The sequence below is a fragment of the Anolis carolinensis genome, chromosome 4 (assembly GCF_035594765.1).
Source record: "Anolis carolinensis isolate JA03-04 chromosome 4, rAnoCar3.1.pri, whole genome shotgun sequence".
Lineage (NCBI taxonomy): Eukaryota > Metazoa > Chordata > Lepidosauria > Squamata > Dactyloidae > Anolis > Anolis carolinensis.
Window position 1 is genome coordinate 26,908,153 of NC_085844.1, and position 22,533 is coordinate 26,930,685.

The window sequence follows — 22,533 nt, forward strand, 5'->3', positions numbered from 1 at the left end:
GCTGTATGGCTATGTTCCATAAGCATTCTCTTCTGACGTTTCGCCCACATCTATGGCAGGCATCCTAAGAGGTTGTGAGGTCTGTTGGAAACGAGACAAGTAGGGTTTATATATCTGTGGAATGTTGCAGTTGGCTACCTTAATTAGCATTGAATAGCTTTTCAGCTTCAAGGTCTGGCTGTTTACTACTTGGGGGAATTCTTTGTTGGGAGGTGTTAGCTGGCCCTGATGGATTCATGTCTGGAATTCCCCTGTTTTCTGAGTGTTGTTTTTTATTTACTATCCTAATTTTAGAGTTTTTTAATACTGGTTGCCAGATAATGTTCATTTTCTTGGTTTCCGACTCCTTCCAAATACACTGTTCATATTCATCATTAGCTTTTGAGTCTTCTGTAAGAGAGGAAACAGCTTTGCGTCTCCAGGGGCAGTTGTTGTTATTATTATTAATATATTATCAGTATTGTTGGTGCCATAGTCTTTGCTGCACAGCCAAAAAAGGAAAAGACTCCTTCCAAATACAGTATTCATATTCATCATTAGCTTTTGAGTCTTCTGTAAGAGAGGAAACCGCTTTGAGTCTCCAGGGGCAGTTGTTGTTGTTATTATTAATATATTATCAGTATTGTTAGTGCCTTGGTCATTGATGCACAGCCTAAAAAGGAAAAGACTCCTTCCAAATACACTATTCATATTAATCATCAGTCTTTGATTCTCGTTTAAGAGAAGAAATCGGGAAATGCTGCTTGTTGTTGTCATTACTATGTGGAGTGTTGGAAAAAGGGAATCCCCTGGCATCTGAGTTACAGCCAGAGCCGGGAAAGGATCCTCCAAAATACATTATTTATATTCGTAGTGGCCGCTGTTTAAGAAAGCGAGGTATAAATAATAATAATATAATTTGTATTATTGTGTTGGGAAACGGGAGCCATAGGGAAGAAGGGTCTCTTGGACACAGCCAAAGAAGGGAAGGAGACCTTCTAAATACATTATTCTTAATTACGATATTATTATTATTTATGCCTAGCCAAAGCAGGGACTGTGAGATAGAAATTGGGGGGGGGGGGGTTGAGACAGTCAGACACGCTTCTCAGGCAATTCTCACATTAACAGGTCCCAAGGAGACCTTTAATTTAATTTCTCCAAGGGAAGTGAGAACTCCCCAGTTCTTCCTGGCAGTTGAGGAAGCCTTGAAGGAGGCGGAGGGGAAACTCAAGGAAGGTGCCTCTTTTTCCCCAGCAGATGCAGCTAAAATGGGGCAAGAAAGCGAGATTTGGGGGTGCTTTATGTAGGCGTATATATGTATATTTCTCATTTTCCCCTGGAGTGGGGAGGAAGCCTTGTAGTCCAAAACAACAGCTCAATGGGATGTATGTGTGTTGAGACAGATACACAAGGTTCTCCCCCTAAAAAATGCACACACCCTTTTACACCTATTGATTATTTGAAGACTTCATAAATACATTTATATTTTCCAGGGAGAGATGTATAATGTGGCTCCCCCTCAAAATAATGTATACGCCCTTTAAACACCTCAGCATAGTTGCTACCCTGATTCTTTGAAGGTTCAATACACTTACATTGAAAAATACATGCTATAATAATGATTTAACTCGAGTCACAAATCCCATTTTTAATCCTAATGCCGTGTCAGGTGTTCCCATTGTGGAGTTGCAAAACCTTCATAGTGTATTGTTTGGATTTTGCATCCTGTCAAGCATATTAATACATATTTTGTGGGAGAAATGCCTCTCAATAAATACATACAGTATATATTGAAAAATACGTGTTATAATGATTGGATTTTGAATTTAGAATCTCAAATCAGGTGCTCCCAAACTGGCGTGGTGGGCAGCAAACAAAATGTTGAATTTACAATCTCAAGTCAGGTGTTTGTGGGAGCCAACAAGAGTTGCCTTGAATACCTTCTTTATCATTTCTCCACAGTATTGTGATTTTTAAAAGCTTGTCAAGGATTTATATGTGTATTTGGGGGCGAAAAAAGAGTTCCCTTTAGGAACGAAAGGAATGTAAAAGGTGCATACATTTTTCTGGGACAGGCTGTGTAGCAGCTGCTGCTTGTGGCTTATAACATGGCGGCGGCTCGCGTGGGCGAGGAAGGGGCTGCCTTTGGGGCGCATGAAGCCCCCTTTTTTCTCCCTTTTCTGACGGGATTATTTTCTGGGGAGGACGGGGAGAAGGAGGAGGAAAAGGAGTGGGGCGAAATGGGGGTGCTTAAATGGGAACACGAGGAGGAGGCTGGGTCCTAACATGGCGGATTCCTCTGGAGGGGAGTGGGAGGCTGAGGCGGCGGTGCGAGGCCTCGCAACTGGGTCAGCGTCGCCTGTCTGCTCAACTGCGGGAGGCGGCTGTGGGTGGTTTAAAATGGCGAATTGAGGGGTGCGAATTGAAGAGGCTCTTTTCACACTCTTGGGTTGCCTTCCTTCTCCAGAAGCCCCAGCTTTCTCTTCTTAACACCACGGCCACGTTCGTGGCCGTGGTGTTAAGAAGAGAAAGCTGGGGCTTCTGGAGAAGGAAGGCAACCCAAGAGTGTGAAGAGAAATCCCTTCATATTATAAGCCTCTTCCATCATTCTCCTCAGGACTTGCCCACCTGCCACCCTCAGGGAGGAAATGGCGTTTGGTCCAACCCGCCTTCCCCCCCATTGGAGTTTTGTCCCCTTTAAAAGACAACGAGGCTTGAGTTGGTGACATGGCAGAGTTTTACCTCCTCCTCCCCCCTGGTTTTTCCTCTGCCTATAATTGACCGCCTAGCATGGATTATGTTGTTATTGTCCAAGGCTCAGGCAGGGCTTTTCCCTCCCTGAGCCCTGAAAGGCCACCCATGTTTTTCCCAGTCGCTATGCAAATATCTACACAATATATGCACTTCGAAACTAGCTTAAGACCCCTTCCACACAACTGAATAAAATCCCACATTGTGTTGTGGAAGGCTTTCGTGGCAGTGAGTTTTCCGGTTGTATGGCCATGTTCCAGAAGCATTCTCTCCTGACGTTTTGCCCACATCTGTGGCAGGCATCCTCAGAGGTGGTGAGGTATATTGGAAACTAGGCCAGTGAGGTTTATATGCCTGTAGAAGGTCCATGATGAGAGAAAGAACTCCAGTGTGAAAGTTGCAATAAATCACCTTGATTAATAATAATAATAATAATAATAATAATAATAATAATAATAATAACAACTTTATTCTTATACCCCACCCCATCTTCCCAAAGGGACTCGGGGCGGCTTACATGGGGCCTTGCCCAACACAACAATATAACAAAAACAGCAAAACAATAAAACAAATATCCCAACAATAAAACATCAGCATCAATAAAACAGTCATAAAAAGCCAACATACAAATAAAATGTTAAAAACAGGAAACGCATACACGGATCTTGATTAGCATTGAAAAGCCTTGCAGCTTCAAAGCCTGGCAGTTTCCTGCCGTTGGGAATCCTTTGTTGGGAGGTGTTAGCTAGCCCTGTAGTAGCTGTAGTAATTATTACTATCGTAGTGCCTTGTTCTTTGATGCACAGCCAAAGATGGAAAAGACTCCTTCCAAATACAGTAGAGTCTCACTTATCCAACGTTCTGGATTATCCAACCCATTTTTGTAGTCAATGTTTTCAAAACATCGTGACATTTTGGTGCTAAATTCGTAAATACAGTAATTACTACATAGCATTACTGCGTATTGAACTACTTTTTCTGTCAAATTTGTTGTATAACATGATGTTTTGGTGCTTAATTTGTAAAATCATAACCTAATTTGATGTTTAATAGGCTTTTCCTTAATCTCTCCTTATTATCCAACATATTCACTTATCCAACGTTCTGTTCTGCCAGCCCGTTTATGTTGGATAAGTGAGACTCTACTGTACACTAGTAATATTCATCATTAGCTTTTGGGTCTCCTTTAAGAGAGGAAATTGTGTTGAGTCTCCAGGAGTTAATTTTATAATAATAATAATAATTATTATTATTATTATTATTATTGTTAGTGCCTTGGTCTTTGATGCACAGCCAAAGAAGAAAAGAGACATTTTTTTTGTTCATCATTAGCTTTTGAATCTTCTTTAAGAGAGGAAACCGCTTTAAGTTTCCAGGGATTGTTTTTGTTATTAATATATTATTATCATTAATGTTAGTGCCTTGGCCTTTGAAATACAGCCAGAGAAGAAAAGTCTGGGTTGCTTTGAGTTTTCAGGCTGTATGGCCATGTTCCAGAAGCATTCTCTTCTGACGTTTCGCCCACATCTATGGCAGGCATCCTAAGAGGCTATGAGGTCTGTTGGAAACTAGATAAGTAGGGTTCATATATCTCTGGAATGTTGCAATTTGCCACCTTAATTAGCATTGAATAGCCTTTCAGCTTCAAGATCTGGCTGCTTACTGCCTGGGGGAATCTTTTGTTAGAAGATGTTAGTTGGCCCTGATGGATTCATGTCTGGATTTCACCTTTTTTCAGAGTGTTTTTCTTTATTTACTATCCTGATTCAATGCTAATCAAAGTTATTAATTGCAACATTCACAGTTAAGTTCTTTCTACCACACTGGATCTTCCACAGATATATAAACCTCACTTGTCTAGTTTGCAATATACCTCACAACCTCTGAGCATGCCTGCCATAGATGTGGGTGAAATGTCAGGAGAGAATGCTTCTGGAACATTGCCATACAATCCGGAAAACTCACAGCAATCCAGAAATCCCAGTTTATTTGCTTTGAACTGGAATATATGGCAGTATGAACTCAAATATATGGCAGTGTGGACTCAAAGCAGATACTGTTGGATTTTCTGCCTTGATATATGGATGGGTTATATGCTTGTGTGGAAGGGCCCTCAGACTACCAGACAACAAACTCTCATCAAAGTGCGAAAAAGAAATACCCGCAATGTGCCTCTGTGTTTTGTTTCATTGCCATCTTAAATTGTAACCATCTGAACAACGAAACTGCTTTATTCGGTACTAGTTTGAAACTGCATTAAATGTAGATGTGAACCTGGGCGAGTTGCATACTGTCAGCCCCAGAAAACACAGCTGAGAATGACATGAAGGCACATGGCAACATGGCTCTGCAAGCATCAGGCGGATACGGTTTTGCAATGCATGCCTTTGTGTGTATGGGAGTGTGGAGAAGAAAGCCCGAAGTCTTTGCACCTGGGAGATACCGATCTGTTGTTAGTTTGCTTGTTGAGGATCTTGCCTCTATTGTTTACTGAGTCTAAAGGTTTTTGATATTCTGATGAGTATGGTGATGTTATGATAGTTGGGTGCATGGTGTGACACCAGCGTCTATTGCCTCTCTTTTTTTGATCAAAGATCAAGCAGTTTCTGTACCTCATTAGGAAAGGTGTTCATGCAATTACTGCCTGTTCTTAAGGTTCAACTAGTAGCACAAGGGATAGCGTCAGTAAAACAAGACCTTCCTGTGTTAGTTGCTTAATGGTTGCAGTCTGAGAGAGGCATATTTTTTTGGTGTTTACTTGTAGGATACTCAGGAACTCAGTGGTTATTTAGTCCAACTTCTTGCCATTGGAAGAAATTTCTATTATAAAGTTTTTGTTTAAAGATAGAAAGTTTCTATCAACAACAGAAGCTGTCATATGAATATGAAATTATTTTTTTGTTATTTTTAAAAGTTTTGTACACAGTCCTCATTTTTCAATTATATTACAAATATAAATACCAATGTACTACATTAGATAGAAAACAAATCATTTTATTGTGCTTTGTTATCAAAGCAAAGTTTTTCTGATGTCCACTCTGAATACTTTTTCTCATAATTTGCTCTGGGTGAAAGCCTTTCAAATACAGAAAGATAGCAAGCCCAGCTCTTAAAATAGTTTCATTTCCAGGCTAAACAAGCATTCAAATTGTATTGTCCCTTAATTAATTCAGAGTTGTATGTAGTCAGTCAGCTGTGGAGTTTGTTCCTAAGTATGCATGGAAAAGTTGAGAAAATGCTCTTGGAAGGGAGTGACAGGCTGGCAAACAATGCAGTTTTATGATGTCTATTCAAAAGGAAGGTCCAGTGAGTTCAGTGTTGCTTGTTTCTAAGTATTATTGGACCTTAACACATATGAGACATTAGCAATTCTACATTGTCATCATGAACCCTCTTCTGTCTGTAGGCTGTGTTCTCTCTGTTCTTTATTCCAGGCTTGGGCACTCGGTCTGCTGCAACTGTGGTTTCTAGAAAATAAGCAGTTTTACGTAAGTTTGAGACTGTCTTGGGATGTGACACTTTTGTAAAGCAGCTGGATTTCTGATGGTAAAGGCTGTTATACAACTTGGGATACATAGCTTCACACTCATATCCATCATTGGACAAATTACCTTTTCCGGCATATCTCACCTCATGGAAATAAAATGAGAGTTACGTGAATGCTTTTCTGAGTAATCTAAACAGTAAACAACCTGACATTCACTTACCTTTTCTTAGTTGGGAAAAAACAGGACTTTGATCACCACACTTAATGTGGCATTGCTGCCCCCTCTTATGCACACTTTATGCCTGTTCTAAAAGTCAGTTTATACTGCCTACTGTAAAAAAAGATTAGCACTCTGGTGTGGTTTTTTTGCCATCGTTTATTATTGCTTATGAGTATAAAAAGGCAGTGCCTAATTGTAAATGAATAAACATGTGATCGTTGTTTTTGAGCTTGCTTTCAGTAAAGCAGGAGACAATCAGGGTTTAAATATGTCCTTACAGAACTGGGAGGGGCTTTCCCCCCTTACATCTAGTAGTACAGTAGTTCTCAACCTGTGGCTCCCCAGGTGTTTTAGCCTACAACTCCCAGAAATCCCAACCAGATTACCAGCTGTTAGGATTTCTGGGAGTTGAAGGCCAAAACATCTGGGGACCCACAACTTGAGAACCACTGTAGTAGTGTATTGGCATTGTGTGTAAACCTGCATCATTCACATTCTGCAGAAGTAATAGAGGAGGCATGGAGTCGAGGTTTGCAAAAAAGGAAGGAAGCTGGTTTTTCCTTTTTAAAAGCAGATCTTCAGTGGTTTGGCGCCCAATGAAGCACAATTCATTCTAGCATTGCATACAATTCTCTTTCATAAGAAACCTGTCATTTGCAGCTGTAGTTTTGTTAGCTTCTGCTTCACATTCTGTTTGACTACAATGACTTAATCATTCCCTGTGTCCCCACTACACGTGAGTGAGTTACCAGCTACAAATGCTCTCGCCCTGGTTTGTGTGGTGGGTGGTGGTAGCTTAAGGGAGTTTGGTCATGAATAATGCTGGTGGTGAAAGGGGAAGAGGGTCTGTTCCAGTCTTGACTGGTCCTGTCTAGTTCTTTGCTTCCTGTCGTGGTGTGAACAAAGCTGCTGCGGCTGCGGCTTGCGGCACAGCATCTCTCCCCCCCCCCCCCCAAATGTGCCTCTTCCAAAGGCAAGCATTCCCGTCTTCCCTTCCTCTCTCCTCTGCCCAGTTACAGCACAGTAAGAGAACGTCTGTCACCCACAGCAGGAGTGTTGGTCTCTCCCGCCAGCAGGGCTTACGTTGAGCCTCACAGTTTCCAGCAGACGTGGGTGGCAGGGAAGAAGGCCATGATTGTGTGCTAAATAAACTGGAGGGTTGTTAGTGGCTCACAATGGAGGTTTCTTTTCTTTGGAATTCTGATAGCATTAAATGGGTTTAGCAATCTGGGAAGGTGAGGGAATGCCTAGCTTGCCTGCCTCATTTTGGGGCTCCTTTCCAAGGGCAGTGTTTAGGTGTACAGGATGAAAATACGAAACCTGTGTATTTGGCTTAGAATCTACTGTGTTGAACTTTACATGGCTTGAAATAAAGGAAGACAAAATCCACAACTAAATGAAAGCTATTTAATTGTATTTAAAAAAACCCCTTCTAACTGATACAGCTTTTGGAATTGCATGGAAAAATGCACAAAATTATTTTTAATTTTAACCCATGGACTTCTTAGATATACAAGATGAGTATTCCTTGTCCAAAACGCTTGGGACCAGAAGTACTCCTTGTTTAGGGTTTTAAAAGGTTTTTGAATACTTGCATAATGAAGTATTACATATGGGACCAGAATCTGAACATAAAATGTATGTTTCATATACACCATATACACATAACCTTAAAGTAATTTTACACACACTTTTTAAATTTGCATGAAACAATGATTGTGTATATTAAATTATCATAAAAGATAATCACTATCTCAACCACACATGTGAACAATTTTGGATATTGAAATATTTCAGAATTTCAGATAAGAACTGCTCAGACTGTGCAAGCGTTTAATAACACTATTTAAAAAGCTGGTAACTCGGATCTATTTATATATACTATTTTGGAGGAGTACAAAAAGACTTCGAGCACTTTAAGCACTAAGAACACCTCTTTAGAGGACTGCATGATTTCCAAGACATTTTGTTTTCTTTTTGCATAAAAATGCTTATTTAAGAATAAATGTTAATTAAAATGTTAATTAAGGCAGGCATTTTGAAAGCCCAGGCAGAAAAGGACAAAGACTTATCAATCAAACTTTTAAAACCACCCAAGTCTTAAAAACATAAAAACAACAATAAAATGTCTAGTAGGTTATTCAGTAATTCAGAATAGCTTTTGGTACAAAGTGCACAGAAGCCTACTTTGTGTTGACTTCAGTTCTGCTTAAGTTTTCCTGCAGTATAGAAGGCCAGTAAAACTAAAATACAAATTTGTCAAAGAGAAAAAAATCTGTAGAAAGAAATAATAGTCTCAGATGCCCTGGTTCCATGGAAACTGGTTTCTTGCCTTTATGATCTTAGAAGCAGATTGGTTTATAGTATTGCTGCATTGTGCATTTGGACACAGAATAGATTTTCAATACTGTTAAAGGTCACATACTTTATCTAGCGGGTGCACCTGTTGTAGAAAATTGCATAACTGCTTAATAATTAAACTGTGCAATATTTTCTTCATAAGTATGCTTCTATGACTATTATATAAAAATTATCTTACATTTTGATTGGATGAGATGTCCAAGGAAGTGGTTTCTTATAAATTCTAGGCAATTCCTGAATGAAACTAATATTCTAGATTCATACTAATTTGGCTTAAGACCTGATTTTGGAACAAAAATTGTACTGTTGGGCGAATTGTAACCTGTACCTGAAGAAGGAACAAGACAGGGGTTTTTTTTGCTTCTCTTAGATTTCACAACAGCTGTAAATACCATTGACAATGGTATCTTTCTAGATAGGCTATCTGGAAAATGTGGAGGTATTGCACTGTAGAGGTTCCTATCTTGCTTGATTTTATTTATGTGTTTATTTGTTTTATATCTGCCTTTCTTCTCCTAAATATAAACCAACAAATGACCAAATGTTTTTTTCAAATAAAGGAGAGCAGAGAGGAGGCTGGTCTAGTCTTCTGTCGCAGAAAGCTTCACAGCTTGGGAGCCACTACTGAGAAGATTTTCCCCAAATTAGCACATGTGTTTTCTGAGGATAGTGGAACCAAGAGAAAGTCCTATCCAAAGGATCCTAAAAGTTAATTAGGTACAGTCTTGGATGGTTGCAAGAATATAACAGCAGTGAGACTGTTTCAGATCAAAGGCTGCATTCTGTTCAGGCACACTGAAGCAGAGAACTAGAAGCAGGACATGGAGTACCCTAACATTTGTGTTTCTTCATAATTGCTATATAGAAGCACATTATAGCCTAAGACTGGAGTCTTTTCTCCATTCAGTGTACTGGGATTTTATTACCTTTGCCTAATAGCAGTTGTACAACGGGATTCCTTGGGCTCCATAAGTTTCTTAGACTTTATAAATTACCTGTTTAGTCAGATTTGCCTATATAGTGTTACCCAGAGCATTCCTTTCATTGGGTCATCTTAAAAATATTACACATAATTTTAAAGTAATTCCATCAGATCTGAAGTGTATTGTATCCCTACAAATGAAATGACAAAACACTTGTAATTCACATTGCTACATTACCAAAATACATTGAAATCAAAATAGGGAACCTTTTTCAATAAAAGGGCTGAAGACTTCTCGGTGGTTGCATGCCAGAAGTGGGTGTGGACAAAGGCAAATGGGCAAGACCAAAAATATGAGCATATTTTAGCGTAAAGCTCTTACTGCCAATAATTAATTCTTGAGAAAAGTATTTTCATTTTTGGAATGAAAAAAATGTGTCCAAATTCCAATGTCAAAAGAAAAGGGGTGTTGTCGCTTAGGGGAGAGATGTCAAGCTGTGGATCTTCAGATGACCTCAAATCATTGGAGATAGCTATTATACCACTTTTTTTCTCCAGACTAAACATAACCAGCATTTTGGAGCCCCTGGTGGCAAAAAGGGTTAAATCCTTGTGCCAGCAGGACTGCTGACCGACAGGTCAGTGGTTCAAAGCCATGGAAAGCGGGTGAGCTTCCTCTGTCAGCTCCAGCTCCCCATGCGAGGACATGACAAAAGCCTCCCACAAGGATAGTAAAACATCAAACATCCGGGTGTCCCCTGGGCAATGTCCTTGCAGATGGCCAGTTCTCTTACACCAGAAGTGACACGCAGTTTCTCAAGTTGCTCTTGACACAGGGGGAAAAAAACCCCAGCCTTTTAATCCTTTTCTCATAGGACTGGTTCTCCAGTTCACACATTGTTTTCAAGTTTTCTAGAAAATACATTGCTTCATGTCCTCTTTAAAATACTGCAAGCAATATCTAACTAAAGCAGAATAGAGTGCCCTTGTTAATTCTCGTGATCTTGACACAACATTTTGTATTTTATTATTTATATTTCTTGGTCTTCAATACAGTATACTGCTTGTTTTTTTAGAATCTGACTTGTATGACTATTGATCTGTAAGCTCTATACAATGATAAAGATGGAGGTCGGTGGGTAGTTCTACCCGTATGGAAAGTGAGATTACAAGGGAACAGTAGGTGTGTGTTTCACTGCTATTTCTGCTAGAGAGCAGAGGGTATACCAAGCAAATGATTTGACTCTTTTAATTCTTGTTGCATTCCTCAAAGACACCAGCTGAAACCCTTTTTAGCAGTGTATTTGGATGATTATATAGCATTTTCTGCATAGTTCAGTGAAGTCTTTTATTGGGCTTGGCATCCAGTCATGAAAGTAAGCTAGTCTTCCTATCCTCATAAATGTGTGATTGCATTTGTGTGTTTGAGTGAGGCAGGAAAATAGGACATATTTTTATTGTACTTTCTGCTCTTTGGAGCTAGAACAGTTTATTGGTTTATTCCCCATTTTCTTAAAAAATGAAGTCTACATAAGCGATAACAAGAAGTGAAAAAGGAACTTCTGCATTGCCAGATCTGGATTTACTGAGGAACAGCATATCTCTCATGAAAGGAAGATAATGGAAAAATAATTGAAGAAAATACAGGAATAGAAATGAGTAGGATAGAGCAGCTCTTATTGACCACTGTTAATACTTTTCTCCCCAGCTTTTGCTGAAATGTGCTTGCCTTTTTTTGCCTGATAATCCAAAAGAGTTGGGAATTAATGTCCAGATCATAGATAATCTTAATCTTTGTCAAGATTTATATTAGTAATATTTTAATTGTTTCCATTGAAAAACTTAGATTACATATTTTGTACCAATGTCATTGTTTTGATACAATATATTCCAAATATACTATAGTTCTCTACATGGCATATGTTTGCTGATAAAAATGCTCTTTGTTCACACTAAGGAGTATTTACTGTATCTGTAGATCAGTTTTTCCACTATCAGCAAGTTTTAGCATTAGTTGTTTTTTTTTAAAGCAGTTGTAAACAACTTTCAGTCCAATGTAGTTTTTGTAGTCCAGTTTATGTCTCAAGAAAAATGAGCTAACTTGGTATTTCTAATTTGCAGTATTTTCATCAACCAATGATTAAAAAAATAGTGCATCTGCTAAATTACTTGTATCCTGTATATTTTCTTGTCATGGTAATACAGTGTTTTTACAGAGCCTTGCAGGATGCTATATCATTTGGAACTTAACAATTATGTCCTTTGTGGACAATTAATACTGTATCATAGCTCCATTTTAAATAATTCTTTATGACCCATTTCAATCTAATTTTTCTTATTTTCATTGAACTCCAGAGAACATGCATATATGTTTATCACTCATCTTAATTCTTTAGCCTTGCTCATCTCTTTTTATCTCAGAACCTAACTAGATTTCACAGTTTTACAGTTCATTGTACAGTGAACAGGACATATACTGTAAAATGTTCCTCCTTGTCTGCACATGTTCCCCCATATCTGCACATTGCAGGAGGTCTTGGTTGACTGCCTATTGGTGACGTTACAATTTGAACATACAGGTTTTTGTTTTGTTTCATTTAGCATACAATATACTTTGTTTACCTGGATTTTCTTCATGACTTATGAATATTTAATTTTTTTTTCTTCACAGGGCAAACTCTCTGACCAGGCCTGCAACTATCCAGAGGGTTTAGGAGAAGTGCTTTATCGAGAACAGTTCGACTTCAACGCGGAGCCACCTTGGGAACCTAGCTGATGATAGTAGGGTTCCATCTCCTAACTTGTCCATGTAAGTCTTGTATTTTTGTTATGTCTGAATTTACCCATTTACTTAAGCAAACAACAAACTTCAATATATAGGAGCCTTTATTTGTCACTTAGCTCAATTCTCCCTTCTAAAATTTTGTTTTCTTTTGATTGATCAAAATGTGTCTGTAATTTAAGAAACTATGTTGGCATTTATCTCAACATCTGTGGTGGTTTCTACTCTTCTATCACTCATTTTATCATTTCTCTGGATCATAATATGTTTTCCCATAAATCCCCCATGTTCACTTGTAACTTACATCAATGTGCTAATTGAAAGGTATTGACAGCTTAGAAGAGATTCAGATCTAATTTATATGTTATGTGAAAATATCCAGTCACTTGTACTTCACTTTTAGAACAAAGCATCCAAAACATGTCTCTGTGCTAGCTAGTTGCTTTTACAAACAGTTTTTGTTTATTTAACTCAGGGGTCCCCAAACTAAGGCCCGGGGGCCGGATGCGGCCCATCGAAGCTATTTATCTGGCCCCCACGGCACAAGGGCAGAAATGGGTTGGGCTAAATGACCCAAGGGGTCTCTTCTTCTCTTACAGCCATTATTATTATTATTATTATTAACATTGAGAGGCTGGGTGGCCATCTGTCAGGGGTGCTTTGCTTGTGCTTTTGGTGCACAAAGGCAGAAGGGGGTTGGACTAAATGGCCCAAGGGGTCTCTTCCAACCCTCTTTATTATTATTACTATTATTATTATTATTATTATTATTAACATTGAGAGGCTGGGTGGCCATCTGTCAGGGGTGCTTTGCTTGTGCTTTTGGTGCACGGAGGCAGAAGGGGGTTGGACTAAATGGCCCAAGGGGTCTCTTCCAACCCTCTTTATTATTATTATTATTATTATTATTATTATTATTAACATTGAGGCTGGATGGCCATCTGTCAGGGGTGCTTTGCTTGTGCTTTTGGTGCACGGAGGCAGAAGGGGGTTGGACTAAATGGCCCAAGGGGTCTCTTCCAACCCTCTTTATTATTATTATTATTATTATTATTATTATTATTATTATTATTAACATTGAGGCTGGATGGCCATCTGTCAGGGGTGCTTTGCTTGTGCTTTTGGTGCACGGAGGCAGAAGGGGGTTGGACTAAATGGCCCAAGGGGTCTCTTCCAACCCTCTTTATTATTATTATTATTATTATTATTATTATTATTATTAACATTGAGGCTGGATGGCCATCTGTCAGGGGTGCTTTGCTTGTGCTTTTGGTGCACGGAGGCAGAAGGGGGTTGGACTAAATGGCCCAAGGGGTCTCTTCCAACCCTCTTTATTATTATTATTATTATTATTATTATTATTATTATTATTAACATTGAGAGGCTGGGTGGCCATCTGTCAGGGGTGCTTTGCTTGTGCTTTTGGTGCACAAAGGCAGAAGGGGGTTGGACTAAATGGCCCAAGGGGTCTCTTCCAACCATCATCATCATCATCATCATCATTATTATTATTATTATTATTAACATTGAGGCTGGGAGGCCATCTGTCAGGGATGCTTTGCTTGTGCTTTTGGTGCACAAAGGCAGAAGGGGATTGGACTCACTGGCCCAAAGGGTCTCTTCCAACCCTCTTTGTTGTTGTTGTTGTTAATTATTATTAATTATTATTGCTTGGTGGCCAACTATAGTCCGGCCCTCCAACGGTCTGAAGGATCGTGAACTGGCCCCCTATTTTAAAAGTTTGGGGACCCCTGATTTAACTATTGCATATTAGTGGATTCCGTGTTTATAAAAGGTATGTGTCAGTTAAACCGTGTGTCACTAAACTAAAATTATAGTGAGAGAGAAGCCGGACTTCCTACTGTATTTTGTTTGGACCATCACAGCAGGAAATCAGGTTTAGCAGACTTGGCCTCTTACCAGATGACTGTAATGATGTATTGGAGCATTCCTTTTTGTTTTTGAATAATTTGGATTAAAAACGTATGATACAAAGCTGAGTTGTTGGAGCATATCTTTGTAGGTAGTACAAGCTGTTATGAAAACTTAGGATAAATTAATTCTATGTTGCATTTGTATACAAATATAACTAAAGTGGCCCCAAGCAATTCTTTTGATGTATTACGGATACAGAAAATAAAGTCTAATTTGAAATGGTCAGAGTTAAAAGTATGCAGTTTGAATAGGAAATTAGTAATTTCTGTCAGTGATACTTTGATTAAAAATGGTAGATAAGTATGCTGAAGTTTTGCCAAGTTGCAAAATATTTGCAACTTTGAAAAGCATATATGAAAATTTATTATGAAATGGGTAAGTTATATTTTAGCCATTTGGGACATTTTGGAATATGCATAGTCTCTCTCCCCAACCTTCCTCTCATACCTTAGCTGTTCTAGTATCTTTCTTTGTTTAAGAAGATAATAGCTTGCTCTGTTATCATTATTAGAAAACTATGGTTTGATGAACTGAAAGCTGCCATTTCTCTATATGGCATTACACAAATTCAGAAGTGTCTGTGGGAATCCCAGTGCTGGAATGTGTGGTCTATTCTGAATCATTTTGCGAGTCCTAACTGAAATGAATTCACTCATCCAATGGAACCTATCTCACTGTTGGTAAATTACCATTGAATCTGTGGGCTTTCTCTTGTTAAGATTAACCATTGGATTTTAGGCCCCAGAGTGATTGATTTTTTAATGTGGGTTGGCCTATATCTATGGCAAATTTCCTCCAGTGTTCCAGAGACCAGTACCAGTTCTATGCCAGTTAGCTACAGATGTTGATAGCCAGTGACTAAGGGATGGCAGGAGTCCACAGACCTAAGCAAAATATTAACTAGGAAACAGCAAGGGAGGGGGAAAATCCAAATCATCAAACGAAAACGTAACTATGATAATATTTTGAAAAATATAATATAGAATACAGGATAACCTAAAGGCAATTAAATGTGATCAGTAACTGACACATAGTATGAACCCCTTAGCTACAGATTTGATATGCACAGTTTCATTTGCCAGTGCTTAAAAAATAGCCCCCCACATAAGTGTTTATGCACCTCTAAGTTCTCCAGTGCAATTCTGTGGTGTGTTTACAGCTCAAGTGTAGTCAAAATATAGTCTGCTAGTAGCCCCGGTTTCATAGAGAAGCCTAAAATGTGTCTCCTGTGGATATGGGATCATACTGTATGGAACAATAAAGATACTATCAAACTTCATAATAATACAAAAAATAGTACCAGCTGTTGGAATGTGTTTTGCCACTGAGCTTTTGTCTTTTATATAGCTGCCCTTGCTATAATGCATGAGATTAAGCTATGTTTAATTGTCGATAGGCTTTATTTGGTCTGTGTTCTTTGTGTTAAATTGTCCTTCTCATATATATTTGTAATGTTTCATTTCAGAGTTTTGTATTATTCTACTCTGTATTATTTTGAAGTTTGGTAGAGTTTGTATTCCATATACTATCTTATGAGTCCATAGACCACCACTAAAGGTAATGCCTTGTTTAGTTATTCTGGATCTGAACTACAGCACTCTTGAAACTTTAATCTGATAAGCTTTCCTTATAATAAAGTTTTCAAAGGTCATATTGAAATAAAATCTTGAACAATCCTTTGTCTAATTTAAATTTTGCTTGTTCCTGGTTAGTCTGTCAAGCTAGGGCAATACTGCCTGAGCATAAAATTTGCTACATCAAGTTGTTTAGTATTCTGTTGTCAGAGGTGACCTCTTGTGCAAATACGTTGATATTCCTTTAGGGTTGAGTACATTTTCAAATTTGTCTTAACAAGTTGTAACTATTGGTAACCATTTGCCTTATGAATTGCTGGCCGTCCCAGAGGCTACCTAGATGTTTGCTCATGTGAGCATAACATACAATTTCTCTAAATATTTGTTGTGTAGTGCTAAGTGTTCTGTCTTTAATTTAGCAGAAAGATTTGTTCTCCATGTATCATATACAAATATTTTAAATTAGTCATCACTAGCAAATTAAACTTTGATGAAGCAGTATCATACAAATGTTCAGTAGAAAGCATATTTGCATCTTGGGTGTGCCTAGGCTTGAAGAGACTCAACAAGCCCAGATTGCGTGTGTGTGTGTGTGTGTGTGTGTGTATTAGCTGACTAATGGATGCCCTAAAGTTCTACTATAAATGATTTATTGAGGAAAAAGTCAATTAAATATAATGAGTTTAATTGGAACAGAGTATTAATTAAAGTTGGCATGTCTGAGTACATGTTTAAATTCCCATTAAAACCATCCCTGTCTCCACCTTTTGTTGAGATCTGTAGAAAGGAAGCTATTCCTGTCCTTTGGGGACTTTTTTCTTGTTTTTTGCACAGTTCTTTGGGTCAGGAAGGGATGCAGCAGAGAGGTCAGAACATAAAAAAACAGACCTGGAGTTGTTTAATAAATGGTCTCATGTTTAGCTGAAAAATAAATTCTGTGATAATGGTGGCTGAGAGTTGTTTCCCGCCTTTCTCTCTTATTTAATGGATCATACTAACCTTTCATTTTGTGTGTAATTCTTAATTACATATTTAATATAAAATAATTATCTTGGGTGATTGCATAAGATCATCATGACAGTGGTGGTAAGGTGTAGGGAGAAGTTGATGACAATCATTTTCTGTTTCATAAATTATGATTTGTGAAATTGGAAAAATCAGACCCGAAAAGGTCCTAGATTTAACATTATTAATATGTGTGGGCATATATTTGAAACATATTTAAAAAAAATCAGGCCTAGGCAAAGTGCAGGCTGTAAGAAACATATTGCCTTGAAAGCACCCACTGCTGTTATTTCTGGTTTTCCAAAACAACTCATCTTGTCCTAAAACATTTAAGGGGTGCATAGCAGAATCGTGCTCCTCACATGTGAGAGCCTGGAGCAGAGTGGCTGCAATGCTGCATAGAGCAGTGTAGCATTGGAGTACCACATGCAGAACTGAGCTACATTGAGTGATTCACACCATTCCTAGACCTTCAGTAGAGCCATTGAAGCTACTCATCCACAGCGTGGAAGAGAGCAAAGGAAGTTGCAGAAGTGTTGGAACTAGGTTCCTGTAGGAAGATTGAAGATGATTGCATCAACTGCTGCTGAGGTTTATCCTCTGAAGAACTCAGTCCTGAGTAGTTTGTGTGGATGAAGCTAAATATTTATGGAAACTTCCCTCACTTCTCTCCTGGTATGAATGGTTGGGGAAGGCTTCACAGGCTCTATGGTAGGGTGGTGGTGGCAGAGGGAGAAAGGAAATACCAATCTCAGCAGAAACCAAAAATAGATGTTTAGAGGTGTAGGGTTCATTTACATGGGATGCTGTCCATGTAGACTGCATGTGGCCTTGGAACCTCACTTTTAAACCTTTTATCTGTCATTGGGTAAGCTTTTGCATAAAACTAGTCCAAAACACGCATCTAAAACACTCAAGACAACTTTTCCACTTCCAAATCTCTCAAACCCCCACAGGCCTTTTTTTTCTGCTGAAAAATTTAAATAACAACTTGTCTTGATCTGCAGTCCTCCGTCCACTATGGCCACTATTACAAATATTTTAGCAAAATCAGATTGTATTCCAAATATAACTCTTAGTATGTCTCAACCCACTTCTAAAAGACAACTTTTGGGAAGTGAACAGCGCTGTAATAATTCCAAGATGAGGATTTAACTCATGTCTGCTCATAGTTTTACATTTTCACACCCAGGCATTTTGTTTGAGGGTTGTGCTTATGTTATTAGTATAGAAAGGGAAGAGCTGCCAAAAGTTAGTTCCTTGAGCTTTTATCGAAAACTTAAGTGCACATATGAACTGCTCTTCAAATGTTTAAAGTTTTAAACTGTTAAAACCTGTTTCAGGATTTATTGAAGTGTTTTAAGCTTGCTAAAGCCCAATATTAAAGCTTTTCCATTTGGACAGATCCACATGTTAAGCAAAATAGCATAGGTAGGGTATTTCTGGGACTGTAACAATCCAAACTATAATTTTATGTTTTAAAAATCAGAAAATTAGTACATCATTAATGTGAACGGCTAGAATCTCAGCAACCCAGCCTTGCTGCTACTTTTCTAAGTACAGGGATTATCCGTAAATCATAGATATATTATGGCATACAGTTTTCTGAGCTGTAGTTAGGCTTTATGATTAGCTTGTAAGATTACTAATCTTACTCTCATTTTGAGGGAGGGGGAAAATGGATGAAGGGAGAGCGATGTTCTGAATAATATTCTGCTATGCTGTTTATTGAGTCCCCTCGGGGAGAAGGGCAGGGTAGAAATATCAGAAATAAATAAATAATAATAAATTATTACAAGTGACATTTTGTTTTTTTTCCTGTCAACCAGTTTGTTGCATAATTTAAGGACCCAGCTCTAAGGCTTTAGCTTTGTGGCCTGTCCCTTGTGTTTCTTGGTTTATGACTGTCGGCTTTGCGGAATACGGCTGAGATGAAAGGATTCCTGGAGGATGCAAACTACTCCATTGGCTTACTGGATGAAGGAGTGAATGTTGCAGAAGTCATTGACAACTGCATTTATGAACATACAATTGTAAGTAGTTTCTAATGCTCTTATTTTCATGGTTCAATTTCTAATATTTCAGCCGCTATTAAGTTTTCATACATTTCATTGTCTAATTGTGAAATATTGCAATTCACTGCTGGGGCCAGTAACTAACAAAATAAGAAAATTACTCTTAAAAGCACTTTGGTTAGTTGTCATATTATTGTACTCTGAAGTATAGATTATATTTTTTCTTCTCATTTCTAGAATGGAAAAAATGGATTTTTTGTTGGTGATCTGGGAAAGCTGATTAAACACCACATCCACTGGCAGAATGTGATGGCACCAATAAAGCCATTTTACAATGTAAAATGCAACTCCACCCCTGGTGTACTTGAGATACTGGCAGCTTTAGGAACTGGGTTTGCATGTTCGAGTAAAGTACGTATTGTTTATGTTAATGTTCCTCTTAAGCACTTTTAAATTGTTTTTAATCTTGAGATTTTTCAAAAAAAATAGTTTTAGGGATTCTACTGGAATATCTTACTGAGCATTGGTAACTGGTAACTGGATATTTGCAGTGCCATAAATGGTACTTGGTACTTGCGTAGTCAATTGCCTAGACCAGTGGTTCTCAACCTGTGAGTCCCCAGATGTTTTGGCTATCAACTCCCAGAAATCCTAACAGCTGGTAAACTGGCTGGGATTTCTGGTAGTTGTAGGCCAAAACACCTGGGGACCCACAGGTTGAGAACCACTGGCCTAGACAATTGTTGGAATTCAAATCAAATGTTCCCTAAAATAGCTTTCTCCAATTTAAATGAACCAGAAATCAAGTCAAGCTGCAAATAGAAGCCAGTGTCTTCTCTTCCCAGCTGCAGTTATGGGGTAATTAGCAGCTTGAGCAGGGTGTTCTGTATGGAAAAGAGCAGGAAGGGAACTTCCCTGTATCTGTTTGATTTTGTTCTAATTTGTGGAACTAAGTTTGCATCCCAATTTATTGTCTCTTTAATGCCAGATAAAAGTAGGGTTTTACAGTCCTGTGTACAGTGACCCACTTGTTAGAAATCCAGCAAATTATGTTACACCAGATCAGACTTATCTATTTAGCCCTGTATTGTCCACTGCATGGCAGCAACTCTCAAGGTCTTCAGCTTTTTTATATCACTTATTACCTGTTACTTGAATTGGAGATGATTATCGCCCCTGTGGTGAACATCTTTTGCATATCTTTCAGTGTAGTTGTAAAATGTTTTAAAAGCAATGCTTTTCAGTTAGACAGATTAGCTGTTTACAAGAAACATTGCCCAGAGGACGCCCAACTGTATTTACTTAGTCTTTGAGGAGGCTCTTTTCGTGTCCCCTCTGGGCAGCTAAACCAGGAAATCCCATATGTATGGCCCCCCACGAGGATCTGCCTCCAAAGGCAAACTAAGAATGGGCATCTTGGAAGTCCCTGAACAGACTCAGAAGTAGAGTGGGCAGATCAAAAGATAACATGGCAAAATGGCACTACCTAGAAAAATCATCCACCTTGTACAACTGTGAAGCAGAACAAACAACTCCGCATATGTATTCTTGTCCACAATGCCCTGACTCATCCACAGAGGAAGAATTGTTTAAAGTTACAGACAGTGCGGTTGATTTAGTCAAAAATTATTTAGCCGCTTGTGTTCCCTCTATTTTTATCAGTTTTATACTTATTTATGCAATGCTTTTGATACGAAATAAATAAAGGGTAGTTGTATTTAACTTCTGAAGCTCTTGTATATAAATGACTTAACTTCAACAAATTCAGAACAGTTCTATTACTTTGTCTAAGATCATCAAAGAATAACTAATTAATGTACAACATTCATGGCATGTTTAAACATCAAGTACATGAAGGGAGGGTATACAGGATAGAAAAAGTAAACATGAGTATCAGAAAATTATGCGTCCACATCTGCTTCTCTTATCCAAAAAATGTTGCATTTTGATTTCTGGACATAAGCTCAGATGAAATGTTCAGTTTTGTTTCAGTAGATCAAGCTGTAAACTTAAATTCTTTTTGATAAACCCCAGGATATATTTTTAAAATACAAGCTATATGGAATTTTCTGAATGAACATGTAATTAAAAAGCACACCCTTATTTAATTCCTAAATCTATGACAGTCATTTTGCAATCTCTTGCTGTTTTTTCTCTCTTTCAGAATGAAATGGCATTAGTTCAAGACTTGGGCATTTCTTCTGAAAACATTTTATTCTCAAATCCTTGTAAGCAAGCTTCACAGATAAAATATGCAGCGAAAACCGGAGTAAACGTTTTGACATGTGACAATGAACTAGAATTAAAGAAAATTGCTAGAAACCATCCAAATGCAAAGTAAGCATAAATGTGTTTATTTTATTTACTGTTGCAAGTATTTAAGTTGGAAGGTTAAGTTTCTGAAATATCATTTACAGAGTAGTATCCAATAGGGTTATTTTTCCATATGCTTCTCTTTAAATTTTAAAATGTGAGAATGCATGATTTTAGGCTCTAATACTAGTTAGGTATGTGTGTCACTGTAGTTCTAATTTGTTTCTTTTGAGAATTCTTCTAACTTCCACTGGAATTGTGTATTAGGAATATTTGAAAACTTCCTTGACTCTGTGCCTTCTGCCCAAAGTTATATGGGAACATAATACTGATGTGAAAATGTATAAAGCAGAATCTATTCTGAACTTGGTACTCTGACATCATGACAGATACACCGTATGTTTGTTCAGACAACCATTTGTGATAATTGCTTCAAAATCCTTCAAAATGGTCCAGAATGTCTTTGGTAGGAGGGGAGGAAAGATCTGGAACCTTCTGTTGTATGGTGTGTATGTGAATGCAGTGTTGCACTAACTCGGTACCCCATGTTGTCTCCAAGCGAATTTGGGTAGCATCAGCTTGAAAGGAGCAACAAAGGTATGACTGAATTGTCTGAAACATTTCAGCTATTTCAGTAGTAACTATGTGTCCCTTTGAAAAAGCAGAATACCAAGCCTGAACTTCAACATTTTTTCTTTTTATTATTGCGTGCCTTCAAGTAATTTCTGATTTGAATCCTAAGACAAATATATCATGGGGTTTTCTTGGCAGGCGTTCTTTCTGGGAGTTTGCCTTTGCCTTCCTTTGAGGCTGGGAGAGTATGATTTGCCCAAGGTCACCCAGTGTCCAAGTGAGGATTCACACATGCTCTCCAGAGTCATGGGCCATTGTTCAGACCATTACACATGCTGTCTATTGAGTGTTGTGTTGGGAGAAAGACAATATAAATAAATAAATTCTTCAGTGCGTAGTGTGGTCAGACTTCCTTGCTTGAAAGAGTTTTATTGAAGAGGTGCTTCAGTTGGGCACCTCAATTTCCATTTCCAATCTCTGTGTAAAAGAATTGTTGTAATTAGGCATATTTGTAAAAGGGCAGCGGTTGCCATTCTTCACATGTTTCTTGTCTTCTCTCACACTTTGGGCTGTATGCTGTCATTCAAAAGGTTAGGATCACGTGTTTGCATAC

The 22,533-nt window shown here is 38.2% G+C and overlaps 1 protein-coding gene across 3 annotated transcripts in view; it reads left to right on the top strand.

Annotated features, from left to right (window-relative positions):
- azin1 (antizyme inhibitor 1) overlaps positions 1 to 22,533 on the top strand; it is a 33,270-nt gene that overhangs the window by 1,019 nt on the left and 9,718 nt on the right. For 2 of the 3 annotated variants that reach the window (NM_001291467.2, XM_008108232.3), the window contains 4 exon segments: positions 12,395 to 12,532; positions 18,849 to 19,052; positions 19,272 to 19,445; positions 21,199 to 21,371. In NM_001291467.2, coding sequence (NP_001278396.2) covers positions 18,951 to 19,052; positions 19,272 to 19,445; positions 21,199 to 21,371 — 449 coding nt within the window. In that variant the 5' untranslated portion in view covers positions 12,395 to 12,532; positions 18,849 to 18,950. 3 annotated transcript variants of the gene reach the window in all.